This window comes from Phyllostomus hastatus, unplaced genomic scaffold, assembly GCF_019186645.2.
Source record: "Phyllostomus hastatus isolate PE091 unplaced genomic scaffold, TTU_PhHast_1.1 phas_contig_194, whole genome shotgun sequence".
In the NCBI taxonomy this organism is placed as follows: Eukaryota; Metazoa; Chordata; class Mammalia; order Chiroptera; family Phyllostomidae; genus Phyllostomus; species Phyllostomus hastatus.
This window is the reverse complement of record NW_025333703.1, coordinates 799,538-820,616: the sequence shown is the minus strand read 5'-3', so window position 1 is coordinate 820,616 and position 21,079 is coordinate 799,538. Positions and strand designations below refer to the sequence as shown.

General features: G+C 38.2%; 1 protein-coding gene across 2 annotated transcripts in view; it reads right to left on the bottom strand.

Moving 5' to 3' along the window:
- The window catches only part of ZNF567 (zinc finger protein 567), a 35,932-nt gene extending 16,754 nt beyond the window's left edge, over window positions 1–19,178 (bottom strand). The window contains exons 1-3 of one of the 2 annotated variants that reach the window (XM_045833811.1): window positions 18,835–19,115; window positions 11,404–11,437; window positions 8,642–8,715 (exon numbers count right to left, since the gene is read on the bottom strand). In XM_045833811.1, coding sequence (XP_045689767.1) covers window positions 8,642–8,650 — 9 coding nt within the window. In that variant the 5' untranslated portion in view covers window positions 8,651–8,715; window positions 11,404–11,437; window positions 18,835–19,115. Of the gene's footprint in view, window positions 1–8,641; window positions 8,716–11,403; window positions 11,438–18,834; window positions 19,116–19,152 lie in introns of those variants that run through there. The other variant, XM_045833812.1, reaches the window with a different exon arrangement.
- Window positions 19,179–21,079: the final 1,901 nt, after the last annotated feature.

The following is a 21,079-nucleotide window of genomic DNA, read 5'->3' as shown; positions in this document are numbered from 1 at the left end:
TAAGTCAGCTCACATTCCTTCTCCCCCTCTTATAGTAGTATTAGTTCCTTTCCACCTTTATAAATTGTGGCTAGTTGTGTGAGGATATCACAGTTATTGCTGTTCTTGTCCAACGGAATTCCTATTTGTTCAGTACTTCTGTGTACTTTAAATCCCATAGGCTACTCTCCCCATCTTATACCATTTTGCCTTCCCCATGCCCTTGATCAGTTGAGTTAGGAATTTTATTTTAATGTTTTCCCATTTATTAGCCTGGGTTCTATTCCTTACTCTTATTACTTTTCTCCCCCATACTCTAAAATCACTTTTACTTATGGTAGATATCTCACATTCTCTTTTCTCCCTTGCATAATATTCTTTTTTTTTTTTTAAAAAAGATTCAATTAATTTATTTTTAGACAGAGGGGAAGGGAGGGAGAAAGAGAGGGAGAGAAACATCAATGTGTAGTTGCCTCTCGTGCACCCTAGGCATGTGCCCTGACTGGGAATTGAACCAGCAACCCTTTGGTTTGCAGGCTGGCACTCAATCCACTGAGCCACACCAGCCAGGCTGAAGAGCATGCTATTAAACAATGAAAGAGATAATAAAGAGATAAAAGACGGAATTGAAAACTTTCTGGAAACAAATGAAAATGAACACACAAAAGCCTGCAACCTATGGGACACAGTGGAGGCAGTCCTCAGAGGGAAGTTCGTAGTGATAGGAGCCAACCTAAAAAAGATAGAAACATTTCAAACAACCTAACCCTACATCTATCAGAACTAGAGGAACAACAACAAACAAAGACCAGAGTGAGTAGAAGGAAGGAAATAAGATCAGAGCAGAATTAAATGACAGAGAGTAAAAGAATAAATATAGGATCAATAAATGAAGGAGCTTATTTTTTAAATTGTTGTTTAAGTACTGTCTCCATTTTTACCCCACCATTCCATTCCATCCTACCCATCCCCATGTCCCACCCTTGAACCTACCCTCTTTGGCTTTGTCCATGTGTCCTTTACAAATGTTCCTTGATGGCCCTTCCCCTGCTTTCCCCCATCATCCCTCTCCCACACTTTCCTCTGGTTACTGTCAATTTGTTCTTTATTTCAATGCCTCTGGTTATATTTTGCTTGCTTGTTTGTTTTCTTGATTAAGTTCCACTTACAGGTGAGATCATGGTATTTGTCTTTGATCAAAACAGCCACAAAAGAATTCTCAGTAAGTCTAAGAAGACTGAAATCATATAAAGCATCTTCTCTGACTATAATGGTATTTACAAAAACAAACAAACACACACACACACACACACACACACACACACACAGAGGTTAGATAACATGCTACTAACACTGAATCGGTTAAAAAAGAGATCAAGAAAGAAACCGAAGGGTACCTTGATACACGTGAAAGTGAAAACATAACAATCCCAAATCTCTGAGACACTGAGAGCAACTCTAAGAGGGAAATTCATAGCAACACAGGCCTACCTCATGAAACCAGAAGCAACTCAAATAAATAATGTAACCTTACACCTAAAGAACTAAAAAAGGAACAACAAATAAGGCCCAAATGAAAAAAAAAAGATCAGTGTAAATAAACAAAATACTCTAAAAAAAATACAAAAGGTCAATGAAATCAAGAGCTGGTTCTTTGAAAAGATGAACGAGACAAACCTTTAACAAGACTCATCAGACAAAAAGGAGAGGACCCCAACACATATATAATTAGAAATGAAAGAGGAGAGGTGAGAAGTGAAACCACAGAAATACAAAGGATTATAAGAAAATGCAATAAACAATTATATGCCAACAAACTGGACAATCTGGAAAAAAATGGATAAGTTCCTAGAAACATACAATCTTTCAAAACTGAATCAAGAAACAGAAAATCTGAAGAGACCAATTATGACCAACAAAACTGAGTCAGTAATAAAAAAAAAATTCCAACAATCAAAAGCCCTAGACCAGATGGCTTCACAGGTGAATTTTACCAAACATTCAAAGAAGAATTAAGGCCTATCCTTCCCCAAGTATTCAAAAAAAATGCAGGAATAGAAAAGGCAAGCATTACCCTGATTCTAAAACCAAACAAAGGCATTAACAAAAAGAAGAAAATCGGAGGAAATATTTTATTGCATCCGTGTTTATCAGTTCTTATCCCTGATGAATGCAGATGCAATAAAATATCAGCAATACATTAAAAAGATCATACAGTATGATCAAGTGGTATTTATTTTGGGGATGCAAGGATGGTTCAATATCTGCAAATCAATTAGCATGATAAACCACATAAACAAAATGAAGGCTAAAAATCATGATCATATCAATAGATGTAGTAAAAGCATTTTACAAAACCCAGCACCCACTTCTGATAAAAGTATCAGCAAAGTGGCAATAGAAGGAACATACCTCAACATAATAAATACCATATATGACAAACCCACAGCTAATAATACACTCAAAAGGAAAATACTACAGGTGTTTCCCTTAAGATCAGGAACAGAATGGGTATGTTCACTTTCATCACTCTTCTTTAACATAGTATTGAAAGTCCTAGCTATAGCAATCAGGCAAGAAAAAAATAAAAGGCATCCAAATTGGAAAGAAAGATATAAAATTGTCATTATTTGTAAATGAAAAAATACTACATAAAGAGAATCCTAAAGATTCCACTATGAAACTACTAGAATTGATAAATAAATTCAGTAAAGTAGCAGGATACAAAATTAATATTTGGAAATCAGTAGTATTTTATCCACCAATAATAAACTATCAGAAAAAGAAATTAAGAACACAATCCCATTTATAATTGATCAAAAAAATGCCTAGGAATAAATTTAACCAAGGAGGTAAAATATCTGTACTTGAAAAGTTATGACATTGAAGAAAGAAACTGAAGAAGATACACATAAATGAAAACATCTACTGTGCTCATGGATAGGAAGAGGTAAGATGAGTAAAATGTCCATACTACCCAAGCAATCTATAGATTCAATGCAATCACTATCAAAACACCAATGCATTTTTTCACAAAACTACAACAAATAATCTTAAAATTCATATGGAACCACAAAAGATCCCTCAGCAATCTTGAGAAAGAACAACAAAGATGGAGGGATCATGCTACCTGATACAAACTCTACTACAAGGCTATAGTAATCAAAATGGCATGGTACTGGCTTAAAACCAGACACATGATCAACAGAACAGACTAGAGCTCAGAAATAAACTCATGCCTATATGGTCAATTAAATCATGACAAAGGACTCTAGGGTATACAATGGGGTAAAGACAGTCTCTTCAGCCCTGGCTGGAGTGGCTTTGTGGATTGAGCACCAGCCTTTGAACCAAAAGGTCACTAGTTGGATTCTCCGTTAGGGCATGTACATGGGTTGCTGGCCAGGGCCCAGGCTAGGGGCATGCAAAAGGCAACTGATCACTGTTTCCCTCCCACATTCATGTTTCTTTCCCTTTCTTTCTCCCTCCCTTGCCCCCTCTCTAAAAATAAATAAATAAAATATTTTAAAAAGCCAACAGTCTCTTCAATAAATGGTTTTGATAAAACTGGACAGATACATGCAAAAAAATGAAACTAGACCACCTTCTTGCACCATAAACAAGAGCAAATTCAAAATGGTTTAAACACTTTAATGTAAGACCAAAAAAGCATAAAGCTCCTAAAAGAAAACATAAGCAGTAAACTCTCTGACATTTGTCTTACCAATATTTTTTTCTGATATATCTGTTCAAACTACGGAAACCAAAGGAAAAAATGAACAAATAGGACTACATCAAACTAAAAAAATTTTGCACAACAAAGGAAACCAACTATAAAATGAAAATGCAACCTACTGCATGGAAGAAGATTTTGGATGCTAAGGGATTAATATACAAAATTTATAAAGAACTCAAGACAACTTAACACCAAAAAAACAAACAATCCAATTTAAAAATAGGCAGAGGAACTGAATAGATATTTCTTCAAAGAGGATATACAAATGGCCGATAGATATATGAGAAAATGATCAATACCACTAACCATGAGAGAAATGTAAACTAAAATGACAAGGAGAGCCCTGGCTGCTGTGGCTCAGTGGTTGAGTGCCGGCCTGTGAATCAAAAGGTCGCTGGTTCAATTCCCAGTCTAGGGCACATGCCTGGATTAGGAGCCAGGTCCCCAGTAGGGGACGCATGAGAAGCAACCATATATTGATGTTTCTCTCCCTCCCTTTACCTCCCTAAAAAATAAATAAATAAAATATTTTAAAAAATTAAAATGACAGATATATCACGTCACACCTGTCAAAATGGCTATTATCAGAAAATCAACAAACAAGTTGGCAAGAATGTAGAGAAAAGAGAACACTCATGCACTGAATACAAATCGTCATAGCTACTGTGCAAAACAATATGGAAGTTCCTCAAAAATTTAAAAACAGAACTATCTTATGACCCAGCAACTCTGCTTCTGGGCATATTTCTGAAGAAACCCAGAACACTAATTCGAGAAGATATATGCACTCCTATGATCATTGCCGCATTACTTGCTATATAGCCAAGATATGGAAGCAATCTAAGTGTCCATCAATAGACAAGTGGATAAAGAAGAAATGGTATATGTGTACAATTAAATATTACTTGACCATAAAAAATAATGAAATCTTGCCATTTGGGACAATATGGATAGAGGTAGAGGGTATTATGCTAAGTAAAATAAGTCAGACAGAGGAAAATGAATACCATATGATTTCACTTATATGTGAAATCTAAAGAACAAAGTAAACTCTATAGAAAAGGACTCACAGATGCACAGAACACACTCACTGATGGTTGACAGACTGGAAGGGGGATGCAGGGTGCTGGGCGAAAAAGGTAAAGGGATTAAGAAGTATGGCTGGGAACCAAAGTGTCCCAGGTTCGATTCCCAGCCAGGGTACATTCCTGGGTTGCAGGCCAGAACCCCCAGCAACCGCACATTGATGTTTCTCTCTCTCTCTCTCTCTCTCCCTCCCTCCCTTCCCTCTCTAAAAATAAATAAATAAAATATTTAAAAAAAAGAAGAAGTACAAATTGAGCCCTGGCTGGGTGGCTCAAGTAGTCAGAGTGCCATCCCGTACATCAAAAGGTTGTGGGTTCAATCCCTGGTCCGGGAATGTATAGGAGGTAGCAGATATGTTTCTCCCTCACATTGATCATTCTCTCTATCTCTCTCTCCCTTCCTCTCTCTCTAAAATCAGCAATAATCAATTTTTATCCTCCCTTTGTGTTTTTTTCCTATTTTTTTATTTTAATCATTGTTCAAGTACAGTTTTCTCCCTTTTACTCCCATTCCAGCCCACCCACCCAACCCTCCCCACTTCCCTCCCATTACCACCCTCCCCCTAGTTTTTGCCCATGTGTCCTTTAAATTTGTTCCTGTAAACCCTACCCATTCTTCCCTGAAATTCCCTCTTCTCTCCTTTCTGGTCACTGTCAGTCTGTCCTCTATTTCAGTGTCTTTGGTTATATTTTGCTTGTTTCTTTGTTTTGTTGTTTAGGTTCCTGTTAAAGGTGAGATCATATGGTATTTGTCTTTCACTGCCTGGATTATTTCGCTTACCATAATGCTTTCCAGCTCCATCCATGCTGTTGCAAAGGGTAGGACCCCCTTCTTTCTTTCTGCTGCATAAAATTAATTCCATTGTGTAAATGTACCATAGATTTTTGATCCATTCATTCACTGATGGGCATCTAGGTTGCTTTCAGCACTTGGCTATTGTAAATTGTGCTGCTATGAACATCAGGGTGCAAAGGTTCTTTTGTATTGGTGTTTTAGTGTTCTTAGGATATAGTCCCAGCAGTGGAATTGCAGGGTCAAAAGGCAGATCCATTTTTAGTTTTCTGAGGAAGTTCCATACTGCTTTCCATAGTGATTGTACCAGTCTGCAGTCCCACCAACAGTGCACTAGGGTCCCCTTTTCTCCACAACCTCTCCAACACTTGTTGTTTGTTGCTTTATTTATGATGGCCATTCTTACTGGTGTGAAGTGGTATCTCATTGTGGTTTTAATTTGCATCTCTCTGATAGCTAGCGATATTGAACATCGTTTCATGTGTCTTTGGATCTTCTGTATGTCCTCTTTGCAGAAGTGTCTGTTCAAGTCCTTTGCCCATTTCTTAATTGGGTTGCTTGTCTTCTTAGAGTGGAGTCATGTAAGTTCTTTATATATTTTGGAGATTAAACCCTTGTCTGAGGTATCATTGGCAAATATGTTTTCCCATACAGTTGGTTCTCTTTTAATTTTGATACTGTTTTCTTTAGCTGTGCAGAAGCTTTTAATTTTGATGAGGTCCCATTTGTTTATTCTTTCCTTTATGTCCCTTGCTCTAGGGGACAAGTCAGTAAAAAAGTTTCTTCATGAAATATCTGAGATTTTCCTACCTACGTTCTCCTCTAGGACTTTAATGGTGTCACAGTTTATATTTAAGTCTTTTATCCACCTTGAATTTATTTTTGTATAAGGTGTAAGTTGGTGCTCGAGTTTCATTTTTTTGCATGTGGCTGTCCAGTTCTCCCAACACCATTTGTTGAAGAGGCTATTTTTACTCCATTTTATGTTGCTGCTTCCTTTGTCAAATATTAATTGACCATAGAGACTTGGGTTTATTTCTGGGCTCTCTGTTCTGTTCCATTGGTCCATGTGCCTGTGTTTATGCCAGTACCAAGCTGTTTTGATTACAGTGGCCTTGTAGTATAGTTTAGTGTCAGGTATTGTGATCCCTCCTACTTTACACTTCTTTCTCAAAATTGCAGCAGCTATTCAGGGTCATTTATGGTTCCATATAAATTTTTGAAGTGTTTGTTCTATATCTGTGAAATAAGCCATTGGTGCTTTAATAGGTATTGCATTGAATGTGTAATTTTTATCCTCACTTTGGATGAGGATAAAAAAAGAAGTACAAATTGACAGTGACAAATAATCACAGGGATGTAACATACAACATAGGGGATATAGTCAATAATATTGTAATAATTATGTAGGGTATCAAGTGGGTACTTGAATTATTGGAGGGGATGAGTTCACAAACTATATAACTGTCTAAGCATTATACTATACACCTGGAAGTAACATAAAATAATATTGAATGTCAAACATAACTGATAAACTTAATTTTAAAAAGTTCTGGAAATAGCAGTGCTGGTTATACATCAATGTGAATGTACTTAATAGCACTGAATTATATACTTAAAATGGCTAAAATGGTAATTTTTTAAAAGATTTTATTTATTTATTTTTAGAGCGGGAAGGGAAGGAAAAAGAGAGAGAGAGAAACATCAATGTGCGGTTGCTGGGGGTCATGGCCTGCAACCCAGGCATGTACCCTGACTGGGAATCCAACTTGAGACACTTTGGTTCACAGCCCGCGCTCAATCCACTGAGCTATGCCAGCCAGGGTGAATTTTTTATGTTATATATATTTTACTACAATTAAAAAAAATTAAACAGAAAAGTGTAAGAAACACAAAGATTTCTGAGTACTGGGATGAACACTTAAAGGACTGGAAAAGGACCAAAGCTGTTGAATAGAAAGACAAGTGACTGCTGTGAAGAAGTACCCAAGAAAAGATGACATCAGTGGTGATGAAGGGAACTGTGGTATAAGAAATGAAATTTAACAGTGAGAGGCATCTTAACTAAGGATAGCTGTATTAGCAGGTGGGCTGGGGCCATAAGCAGATTAGAAAAAGTATTTTTAAAAACCCCAAAAGAATAGGATGGGCAGGGGTTGATGAGGTAAATATTGGGCATGTGTCTGAAGTACCTGTGGAAGTTGCAGGTGGTGGTGATATTTATTTGCAGGTTAGACATGGTTTTGATACTCAGAATGGCAGTTTACAATTAAAATTATTTGAGCATCATTAGAATAATTGTGGTGCATTGTGAATAGAACAAGAAACTGTAAAGAGAAGAGAACCAATACAGAATCTGGACAACACCAGTATTTATGAGATCCACGAATAAAGATAAATGTTCTGAAAGAAAACACCAAGAGAGAAATATCTTTGAAACCAAGAGCAGAATATTTCAAGAGTTACGATCTTAGGTGTCCAGGCATATACATTTACTTTTGTATGTAAAATTAGAAGAAATTTAAAACAGAAATAAATCTATGATACTATTATAGCATACTGGGGAAGTGTTATTGGGAGGCTACAGAATTTTAGAATTGTTAGCAGCCATGAGAAAAATTGAAGGACCAGACAGGAGAAATACAAGAATCTCAGTTCTGTATATAATCTGTCAAGCACAATGTATTCTGAAAGCCTCAAGATAGGACTTCAATTCTATCTCCGTCTTGACTGTTTTTATCTATACAAGTTCATGCAGTAATACATTCTCATTTAACTTGAGGAAATGCATTTTTGTGCCAGTATTTCTTTTGAGAGAAGACTGAGAAAGATGTTGAATGATATACTCATTCAATGTATAAACACTGGTTAAAATTAGAAGGAACACTTTTGGAAGGTAAAGGCTTATTTTGTCAATATGGGAAGAACTGGGGACCACTTCTCTGGAGGGAAAGGCAGGCAAAAGGATTTAATACAAAAATGGCAAAGGCTCAAATACCCTTAAAAAAAAAGACTATTTCAGAAAGGAGAGAGAAACCAGCACCTCACCTGAGCCATGGTTTTGAGATTTGCAAGAGATGCCCAGTCTTCCTTTGGGTTCCTCTTTGGAAAAGTGGTGGTTCCTAAGGGAAAGCCAATATGAAAAGATGCCACATCACATCACAGACATGGCTTACAGCTCTAATTGCCTCCATTTCTTTTGTTTTGGCCTTTGTCCTCTCAGCAATCCCACATAAATAATACAGGAGGGAGAATAAGCTAGATAAATTTTATTTTATTCCCAAAGCCAGAGATACAGGCCCTTGGAGCAACAGGTTAAATTTTGAGAAAGCTTTTTTCCCCTCTAGCACCATGTTTTCTTGCCTAAGCAGCCTACTGATATTAACTATTTCCAACCTTCTCTCCATTAAGGCTCTACATTTTATATTGTCACCAGCAACATGTCAGAATACCTGCCACCCTTGATGAATACTGCTGATACAAATTTCTTGATGCTTGTCTATCTATTAAGTATAAATTGTGTTTCGAGTTTTTATTTTTCTTACTATGAGAAAAGATACAATTCTTTTCATAAGTTTAAAAATCATCTTTAGTTTCTTGTCTCTTACAATTATGTTGCTTTTCTTCTAGGTTATTTTTATTTTTCTAGTTGACATTAGCTCTTTCTTAAAGGAAGGAAATTAATCCTATATTTATGTAAAATAATTTTTTATACTTTGTCATTTGACTTTGGGTTTTTCCCATGGAAAAGTAACTTAAAAAATAGATTATGGGGCATGTGGTTTAGTACTGATAGGTATGCAATGACTGGTATTTCTTCCACCCACCAAAACTGCCATCTTTATCATATACTTCATTGCTTTTACGTATTTAACTAGATCTGGGATTTATATTTAGTTCTACTGATGTGTTCATAATTGCTAAGATCATTCTGCAGTTACTAGTTTTAAAACACATTTTAGTATCAGTTAGGGCTACTTCCCTCCTCATTACTTTTTTCTTTCAGAATTTCTGGCTTGTTCATTTTCTCCTAAGAACTTTAGAAAGTTTAAAACTTTTACTGAAACTGTGTGAAATGTTTGGTTGTTTAGATATTGTATCATGTTGTGTCTTTCTATCCTTTTATTTGTCTTAATTTTTGAGTCCCTTAGAAATATTTTTTTAAATTTGAATATATCATGTAATCTTTTGTATCACATATTTTTGATGGCCACTGGCCACTTTCCTATTTTCTGGTACACACACACACACACATATAAATAGATACATAGGCATAGACATCTATATAGCTACCTATATACACATCTACATAGACATCTGTGCTTTGCTAATACTTTTTCTTTTCCCCAACAAACTTCTCAGTTTTCTAATTGTTGTCATTGTTCATTTTTAACAGTATGGTAACTTAGAAAGCTTTTTGCCTCAGACTCAGCAGATGTCCCAAAGACAGTGCATTAAACAAGTGCCCCTCATTCTAAAATAAAGTCTGTAAAGCAATTGGCTGTAAAGTTTTGCTACCATTAATTTAACTCCTATTTCAAGAGGCCGGAGAAGCTGAGAGAAGGGAGTCTCTTTAAGGGAGGATATTATTTTTAGAACATAGATTTCCAAGGGGGAGAAAAGTGGGTGATTCTCCCTTCCTTATAACATACAGGGGCCCTTCACACCCTGAGGCCACTAGGAACTAAAGTGATGAGAGAATTTGTGGGAAAATTTCACATGCTCCCATGATTTGGGAGGGCAAAGTTGACTATGGTGGCTAATTCTCACCTGAGCTCTAAATAAGGAACCCATGGATGGAGCCCACCTGGATTGGCTTGTATCCTCCTGTCCCAGAGGACTGAATGGAGAGGCAAGACCCACCAGACCAGATGGGCCACTGCATATCCAGAGGAAGAACTGGGGAGGCAGCTGGAAAAGTGGTTGTACCCACTAGAAGAAAAGCATATCTGGAAGTTCCCAGCAGTGGGTTCTCTCAGAGGGTAAGAGATGACTTACACTAAATTATAATGTTACCAGCCATGTTAGCCTCTTCCTGTCCCTAACTTCTGACTTCTCATCCCTTTTCCAGCTCTCAATACATTTTAGCTGGAGACTACCCACCTAGAGGGAATAAACAGGAGCAAAATAGAGGTTGAGAATTAGAGAAGAAATTGCAGGCTTCCAGCAGAAGGGAGAGTTTTCTGCTTTTAAAATAAGTTTGAAGTATTGATTTATACAATGAATATTTTATTTAGTTAAATGAATATTATAAAATTGGATTGATCTTGTGTTTAAATGTCCAATAGATTTTTAATTATTTTCATAATGACTGAAGAAATTATTAAATCTGCCCAGTAATTTATGCAGCAGCAGCAGAAAAAAAATCACCCCAATAGAAATTTTGAGTGTCACTTATGGGTTCTACTAATTTCAACATATTAGTCATTAGTCAATATGAGGTTTCCCAATATACTATCCTATAATCTGAAATTTTAAAAGTTTTACCTCATCATCTCCATTTTTAAAACCTCTATTTCTTTTACTTGTCTAATTGCAAGGGTCATATAAAATAACCAATATTCAGATAATCTAAACAATACATATTTAACTAATCATGCATCCAATTATCAAGCACTCCATCTCAATTACACAATGAGCCACATTCAAATTAGTCGCTGTGAACTATGCACACAAAATACTTCAAAAATCAGACATATATACACTTATGCAAGCAATACACAATCACCATTCCACAGACACGTCACGTATAATCTCACGGAGCCCATAACAATACTTCTTCACAAAGTAGCAAAATTTCATGCACAAACCTCTCACAGTGGCCTCTCTGAAGTTGCATACAGTCTCAAAAACAAATTGAGCAATTATTGGGAGAGAGGGATCCAAGATGGTGGAGGAGTAGAAGTTATACTAACCTCCTCCCAGGACTAATCTGGAATTACAACTAAATTGTGGAGAAATCGCCCAGAACAAACAACTGAACAACAGTGACAGAGAGAAGCCTTATAACCACAGACAGACAGAAGAAACAGATTGAGCACAGTGTGACTGGTAGGGAGTGCGGTGGAGACACGCAAGGGTTGGCTGGGTGCCCACAGGTAGCAGCTAAAGTGCCAGAGGGATTGTTAAGCAGTTAGTTGGATGCCCCTGAGAAGTGTGGGGTGTAATCCCTAAGCTGGGAACCCCAGCCTAGCACAAGAGCCTGAAAAGTACACAGATAACATCCAGTTGCAAAAACCGGCAGGGTTTTTCTCTGCCAGATAGATGCAAAGGGCTGTTTAAAAGGTTAACATATAAATTTTCATTTGCAGCCATTTACCCTGGGCTCTGGCACAGGGAGCTGGTGGGCAGAGTGGACTAGAAATGCTTTAAACACTGGGGACAGAAGCTTTGGGGAAAGAACTGAGAGAGTAGCTGCCAGGATTCTGGTGCTGAGTCATCCCCCATACGGCAACAGCAGCCCTCATGCTCAGGCAGACCACTCCCCTCCAAGTGGCAGCCACCTGAGGGGAAACAAAAGCTCTGACCCCAGGAGGGATTCTGCCCCATCCACAGTATTTAAGCCTAACTGCTAAGTGAAGAGTGAATAAATTAACAACTGAAGGAGTCAGCCACAGACACCAGATCCCTGGAAGTCTTATACAGGCTGCTTAAGGCCAAACAAGGTCATCATCTGACATCACCAGAGCTGGATCCAGAAAGAAAAACAGTGGCAAATGCTAGATGGTACCCAGATGAAGCCCACTGTGGTCTTCTCCATCATTTGTAATACTTTCCTGCAAAGCTCTTTAATATTTATTTCTTGTCCTTCAAGTTCGTGCATACTGTCACTAGATTTTATACCATAGTTTATTACAATTCACATATTTTGCCCCGCCCTTCCTTCTGTCACCCATTTTACCTTCTTCTTTCATTATTTTCATTTTAAATTTTGTTTTCTCTCTTGCTACAACTTGTTTCCTTTCCACACTCTTACTATTTCTCCTGTGTCCAGCCTCTCAAAACCAATTTTCTTGTGAATGGTCATCTCACATTCTTTTCCTACTCTTCAAAAACCTGCATTCTCTCCACGTTCAGCAATCTTTCCTCGTTGGTTGTGGATAAGGTTATTGTTGCATTTTTTTTCAATTTTATCCCTAGAGCTTCATGAATTTTGTATTTCAAATCTCAATTTTTACTGTTCCCTCTGCTACTTTTCTTTGTTTCAACTTTCAATTTTTCCCTGTCTCACCTCACTAATCACTAATCACTTACTCACTAATAGTATTCCCTCTACCTCTATCACCTCAAAATCACTTCACTTTCCTCTAGACATCTTAAGCTTTTCTTTTTTCCCTCTTATTCCCCTCACACCTATATTAATTTTAGTTCACTTGTTGTTGATAGGGCTGTGATGGATCTTCCTCTATGATTTGGTTCCTTTTTTGTTATTTATTTTTTCCCCTTTTTCTTTCTCTCTTACTTTATTTTAATTTCTGTTTAAACCTAATACTATACACTTCCCTTGTCTTACTCCATTCTGCCTTCTTCCCTCCTTTTTAAAAATTTATGTTGTAAATATTACTTTTTCTCTTCACATTCGTGTGATATCCTACTCTTATTAGTGCTCCTCCTTTTACCCTCTCAAAATCATTTTTCTTTCAGGAGGTCATCTCAGATTCACTCTCCTTTCTTGTAATAGTCTTAATGTCTTTATATCCTTATTAATACTGGTTAATTTGCTATTGATGGTGGGATTGTGGGTGGGAGTTATTTTTTCAGGTGTGGGTTTCTTTCCTGAGCTTTGTGGTTTTGTTCTGGCAGCACATGCACAACAGCATATAAGACGTGGCAGGTGGAGTGACCCTCAGTCAACCAGCTAGAGGGAAGGACTCATCAAAGAATGACCCAATAACAATCAAAACCCAATTACATCTGGAGAGTCAACATAAATTGGCATAAAGGGCATCCCAAGAGCATCAAGTTCAGGATACCAAAGACACTACACCACTGAATCACACAGGTCTCCTACCATAGAATTTCATACCTCAAAGACAGGGAGTAAAAACAAATCATTTTAATAAGCAGAAGCAAACAAGGAGAGCCTCCCAAAAAATGAGAACATGAAAAAAACAAACCCTCAGCGAAAGGAGTGAGAAATCCCCAGAAAGAGTGTTAAATGAAATAGAGGCAAGTAACTGTTGATATGGATTTCAAACAATGGTTATAGGGAAGCTCAATGAGCTCAGTGAGAATTACCAGAAACTACACAGAAGCTACAAGGAATGTACTGCAAGCTACATAAGCATGAAAAAGGGCATAAAACTATCAATAAGAGTTAGGAGGAAAGGAAGAATACAAATTCTGAATTGAAGAACACAGTAGAAGGAATCAAAAGCAGCCTAGATGAAGCAGAGGATCAAATTACCAAGCTGGAGGGCAAGGTAGAAATAAATTCCCAGAAAGAGCAAGAAAAGGAAAAAATACTAAAAAAGAATGAAGAGGGCTCAAGGGAACTGCAGGAAAACATGAAACATAATAATGTCTGTATAACAGGGATACCAGCAGGAGAAGAAGAGCAAGGGATAGAAAACCTGTTAGGAAAAGTAATGATGGAAAACTTCTGTAATGATGAGAGAATATTCACACAAGTCCAGGAAACATACAGGGTCCCAAACAAGATTAACTCAAACAGGCCCACTTCAAAACACAGCATAATTAAAATGGCAAAATTCCAAGACAAAGACAGAATCTTAAAGGCAGCAAGGGAGAAATAGGAAGTAACATACAAGGGAGCCCTGATAAGGCTAGCAGCTGACTCTCAATAGAAACACTATAAGCCAGAAGAGAATGGCAAGAAATATTCCAACTAATGAGAAACAAAGGCCTGCAACCGAGACTATTCTATACAGCAAGGATCTAATTTAAAATGGAGGGTAAAATAAGGAGTTTCCCAGACAAAAGAAGGCTAAAAGAATACACTTCCACCTAACCAACATTGCAAGACATATTGAGATTGCTTTTTAAGAAGTTGAACAGAGAGAGCAACACAGGTACAAAGAGGGAAAATGATACTGAGTAAGTGCCTATCAATAATAACCTTAAATGTAAACGGATTAAATGCTCCAATCAAAAGACACAGTGTAGCTGAATGCATGAGAAAACATGACCTGCACATATAAAGCCTATGAGAAACCCACCTTAGAACAAAAGACCTACACAGACTGAAAGTGAAGCATTGGAAAAATACATTCCAAGCAAATAGACAGGACAGAAAAAGCTGGCACAGCAATACTTGTCAGCAATATCAGACAAAACAGACTCCAAACAAAAGCCTTAAAAAGTGACAGAGAAGGACACTTCATAATACTCAAGGGAAGAATCCATCAGGAAGATATAACCATTGTAAACATATATGCACCCATCATAGGAACACCCAAATAAGGAAAATCTTGAAGGACTTCAAGAAAGATAAAGTCAGAAACACTCTGGTAGTAGGCGATTTTAACACTTCACTGTCAACAATGGATAGATCTTCCAAACAAAATATCAACAAGGATATTGTGGCATTGAATCAGGCACTAGAGCAAATGGACTTAACTGATATAAATAGGGCCTTCCATCTCAAAGAAGCAAAATACACATTCTTCTCAGAGGCACACGGGGCACTTTCAAACAGAGACCACATGATAGGATACAAAACAAGCCTCAACAAATTCAAGAAAATTGAAATTGTATCAAGCATTTTCTCAGACCACAAGAGTTTGAAACTAGAAATCAACCTCAAGGAAAAAACTCAAACATTCAAATTAATGGAGACTGAATAACATGCTATTAAACAATGAATGGATTAATAACAAGATCAAGGAAGAAATCAAAAAGTTTCTGGAAACAAATGAAAATGAACACACAACAGTCCAAAACATATGGAACACAGCGAAGGCAGTCTTGAGAGAGATGTTCAGAGCAGTACAGACCTACTTGAAAAAAGACAGAATAAATTCAAATAAAAAACCTAGCCTTACAGCTATAAGAACTAGAAGAACAACAACAAACAAAACCCAGAGTGAGAAGAAGGAAGGAAATAATCAAGATCAGAGCAGAATTAAATGACATAAGAGACTAAAGAACAATGAAAAGAATGAATAAATCCAGGAGCTGGTTCTTTGAAAAAATAAATAAAACTGACAAGCTGTAACCAGACTCATCAAGAAAAAAAATAGGACCCAAATAAATTAAATCAGAAATGAAAGAGGAGAAATTACAACTGAATCCACAGAAACACAAAGGATTGTGAGAAATTACTACAAACAACTACATGTCAAGAAATTGAAAACCTGGGTGAAACTGACAAATTTCTAGAAACATATAATTTCCGAAACTGAATCAAGAAGAACACCTGAACAGAATAGTAACAGCTAGTGAAATTGAGGCAGTAATAAAAAAAAAACTCCTACACACAAAAACCCTGGATCCAGTGGTTTCATAGGAGAATTTTACAGAACATTTAAGTAAGAGCTAATTCCTATCCTTCTCAAACTATTCCAAAAAATCCAAGAAGAAGAAAGACTCCCAAAGTCTTTCTATGTGGCCAGATTCATCCTACACCCAAAACCAGATAAAATCACAAGAAAGAAAGAAAACTACAGGCCAAAATTGCTGAAGAACATAGACTCTAACATCCTCAACAAAATATTGGCAACTGTATCCAGCAATACATTAAAAAGATCACATGACATGATCAGGTGGGATTTAATCCAGGGATGCAAGGTTGGTACAATATTCGGAAATCAATACATCACATAAATAAAAGAGAAGACAAAGATCACATGATTGTATCAATAGAAGCAGAAAAAGCATTTGATAAGGTACAGCACCCATTTAAGATAAAAACAGTCAGCAAAGTGGGAGTAGATGGAGTATACTGCAACATAATAAAGGTCACATATGGAAAACCATAGCCAACATCATATTCAATGGGCAAAAACTAAAAGCTTGCTCACTAAGATTGGGAACAAGACAAGGATATCTGCTTTCACTTCTTTTCAACATAGTATTGGAAATTCTAGCCACAGTGATCACAAGACAAAAAGAAATAAAGACATCCAAACTGAAAAGGGGGATGTAAAAGTGTCATTGTTTGTAGATGACATGGTAGTGTACATAGAAAATCCTATAGACTCCACCAAAAAAACTACTCGACCTAATAAGTGAATTGGGTAAAACAGTGGGATACAAAGTCAATATTATGAAATTGATGGCATTTTGTACACCAACAATGAAATATCATAAACAGAAATTAGGGGGGGAAAATCTCATTTGCTACAGCAACAAGGACAATAAATTACCTAGGAATAAACCAAACCAAAGAGGTAAAAGACCTATACTCAGAACACTATAGAACACTGAAGAAAGAAATAAATGGAAGCATATACCATGGTCATGGAATGGAAGAACTATATCATCAAAATTTCCATACTATGCAAAACAATTTGCAGTTTCTACATAATCCCTATTAAAATACCAACAACATATTTTACAGATACTGAACAAAAATGTCAAAAATTTAAATGTAACCATAAATGACCTGGAACAGCCTCCACAATTTTGAGAAAGAACAAAGTAGGAGGGATCACAATACCTGATATGAAACTATATTATAAGCCCACTGTAATCAAAACAGTCTGGTACTGGTATGTTCAGACACATAGATCAATGGTACAGAACAGAGATTTCAGAATTAAACCCATGTCTCTATGGTCAATTAATATTTGACAAAGAGGGCAGGAGCATAAATGCAGTAAAAATAGCCTCTTCAACAAATGGTGTTGGGAGAGATGGACAACTACATGCAAAAAAATGAAACTCTACCACCAACCTATACCATACATAAAAATAAATTCAAGATGGATAAAAGACTTAAATATAAGTTGTGACACCATGAAAGTCCTAGAGGAATATAGGCAGGAATATTTCAGATATTCCACACAGCAATATTTTCACTGATGCCCCCTATAGCAAGAGACATAAAGTAATGAATAAACAAATAGGACTTCATCAAAATAAAAAGCTTCTGCATGGCTAAAGAAAACAGCAGCACAATGAAAAAGTAACCAACAATATGGGAAAATATATTTGCCCATGATACCTCAGACAAGGATTTCATCTGCAAAATATTTAAAGAACTCACATGACTCCACTCTAGCAAGACAAACAATCCAATTAAAAAATGGGCTAAGGACCTGAATAGACACTTCTCCAAGAAGGACATACCAGAGGGCACAGAGACATATGAAAAGATGCTCAGTATCACCAGCCATCAGAGATATGCTAATTAAAACCACAATGAGTTACCACTTCACACCTGTCAGAATGGCCATCATAAACAAATCAACAAACAAGTGCTGACCAAGTTGTGGTGAAAAGAGAACCTAGTGCTGTTGGTTGGAATGTAGACTAGTGTAGCCACTGTGGAAAACAGTATGGAATTTCCTCAGAAAACTAACAATGGAAATACCTTTTGACCCAGCAGTTCCACTGCTGGGATTATACCCTAAGGTTCCTAAAACACCAATTCAAAGGAAACTATGCACCCCAATGTTCACAACAGCATTATTTACAATGGCCAAGTGCTGGAAATAGCCTAAATGCCCACCAGTAAAGGAATGGATCAAAAAAAAAAAAAAATGGTACATTTACACAATGGAATACTACGCAGCAGAAAGGAAAAAGTTGCTCCTACCCTTCCCGACAGCATGGATGGAATTGGAGAGTATTAAGCTTAGTGAAATAAGCCCAGAAGTGAACTACAAATACCATATGATCTCACCTGTAAGTGGAACCTAATTACAAAACAAACGATGGAGCAAAATAGAACCAGAGGCATGCAAATAAGGAACAAACTGACAGTGACCAGCGGGGAGGGGGAGAGGTTTAAGGGGGAAGTTGGGGGAAGGGTCAAGTCAAGGGACATGTTTAAAGGACCCATGGACAAAGACAACAGGAGGGACGACTGAATGTGGGAGCTGGGGGTTGCGTTGGGCAGGGGAGAGTAATGGAGGCATAATGGGAACAATTGTAATTGAACAATTAAAAAAATTGACATGCACGTATTTTAAAAATTAGACACATGCAGAGATCCTAACACTTTCACAACCAATTAGTGCCAGAATGTCACGCGGAGTAACACGTGCCCAAACACAGACAGGCACACAAAGCTACACAAACCGATTGCCCCTGTGGTGCCGGCTGCGCTCTGATACCTGGGTTTCCTTACGGGTTGGGGGTAGGGTGAAGGGAAAAACATACACAATTCCTGCCCAGGCCTAGCTCAGGCCCGCCTGGGATTTCCAGTTCCCTCTTAGGCCCTCTCCAGCCTGGATCGCTGCGGTCCGGGCTCTCCGTTCCCTCCTTGGCGCTCCCGGCCTTGGCTCCTAGTTCCTTCCTCTGACTAGGTTCTGGCTTCCCTCCTCGCTTCCACTAGGACCCGGACTGTCGCTTTCTTCCCCGGCTTTCTCAGCATAAGTTCCCGCTAGCTCGCTTTCCCCAGCCCAGGTTCCCGCCCTCCTCCTTAGCATTACCCTGCAGCCCGCCACCGCCACCTCCTAGCCCCTAGCACCCACCGGTCTCACCTCCGCCCCTAGCCAGCCGTCTGCGCCTGCGTACTCCGCCGGCTCTGCAGCCCAAGAGTCTCTGCGGCTCTGGGTTTGGTGCCGGCTTCTCAGTACATCCCCTGCACATCCCGCCTTTCAGCTTTGAACTACATTTCCCACCGCCCTGGGATGCTTTGGAAGAGAACTTTGATCTCCAATCATTTCTTGCTCCCCTCCACAAATCCTCAATTTCCTCGCGCTCCTAGTGGTAACCTAGGTGTCTGGGCCCCGCAGGCGCTCGAAGGGAGGAAATCCGCAGCCCACAAGGCGCAGACAGGGCTGTGGACTCCGGAGCTCAGGCATAGGTACGGAGTTTAAGTGAGTGTGAGCATTTGTGTGTAGGTGCTGCTGAGGCCGGGAAGGGTGCGTGATTGTTTTGTGTGTCTCTGCCCACGTGCGGAACTTTCTGAATGACCGTGGTTGGCTGTCCTGTGGGAAACGTGGCACGGTTGGTTTGAGACCGCCCGTTATAAGATAATGCTGTCCTTGCTTAGTGCCATGCAAGAGGCTTTTAACTCTGATCGGTTAGTTTTGGTTGTTGTCACCAGGCGTAGTGTTTCATTTCTGCAGTTCTTGGTTTAACCGTTGGGACTGAGAGGTTCTGCTGAAGAGCTCCTTGACAGTATGTCTGCCCCTAAGAAGGAGGATGCCTGTGTTAACCAGAGTTGCCCTACACTGAAGCCTTTCCTGAGCAGCCTTCTTCATGGTACCCCCACCTTCAGTGCCCAGCCTCCTGCGTAACTCAGAGAGGGGTGTAAATGGAGTTTGTGTCCCCAGCCCAGGGGCCAAATTTATGTTCTCTCCTTTGTTAGTATCTGTATTCCAGGGTTTCCTGCTGCTTCGTTTTCTCCTGCTTCTCCCAGAATAATGCGGTAATTAATGCTTTTTGTTTTAAGCTACAAACTTCTGAGGTGGATACACAGCAATAGGTAACGGAAATAGGTATTTAACTCCCTGGTCTTTTTTCTATCACCTTATGTTGATATAATTAGATTGGTCAACCTGTTTTGTAAAGTGATTTCTCTGCTGATAGTACATCTTAAAAATATTCCATATCCTTCATTATTTTCTACAACTTTGCATTTGTCTTAGTATTTTATACATGGACATTTTGTAATTTAGTTAACTAATAACTTTCCTAGGCAAATCTTTTTCTTTGCTGTTCAGCTCCAATGTCTTCACTTAACTTTACATTCCCTTCTAGGACCATATGGGGACAGGAGTTCCTGTCTATTCAGGGGTCTGTAGATGCCAGAGTGTAACATTGACTTCTGCTGAGCAGAGTGTAGATGACTCACCCCACTTAGAGAAATTTGTTCAAGTGTGTGTGATATAGGACCTATACACATTTAACTAATCAGTTGGGTCTCCCTGATTACAATTGCTCTTTCCCCTTTTCCAATTCAAAATCAGCATTCTGGAGCCATCTTATTTTCTTCACTGTGGCTCTTTAGGGTGCTTAGGTAACTTTCTGAAGGATTGGTTTAAAATTCCTGGAGGTAGAAATGGATGTCTCTGCTATGTTACTTCTAAAGTGTCATTATCCTGATCCTTCAGATTGCTTTCTCAACTTATTTTTCTGCCTGATGACTAAGGGAATGATCTGAATTTCTGCATAGTCACATCAGGCCTAAGTCCCATTTCTCCTATGTGCAGAGTTCAATTATTAGTTGATTAATTTCCAAGGCAGCTATCATTTCCTTGTTGTAGCAAAGGTTGGTATAGAGATTGGCAACAACAGATCTGAGCCTAGGTAAGTAAGGGGCAAAGTATAAGGGATCCATTGTGTATAAAATCTTAGGATTCAAGATTTAGGACTTTTAAGGTAGTATTTGAGTCACTCATCTGAAGGGCT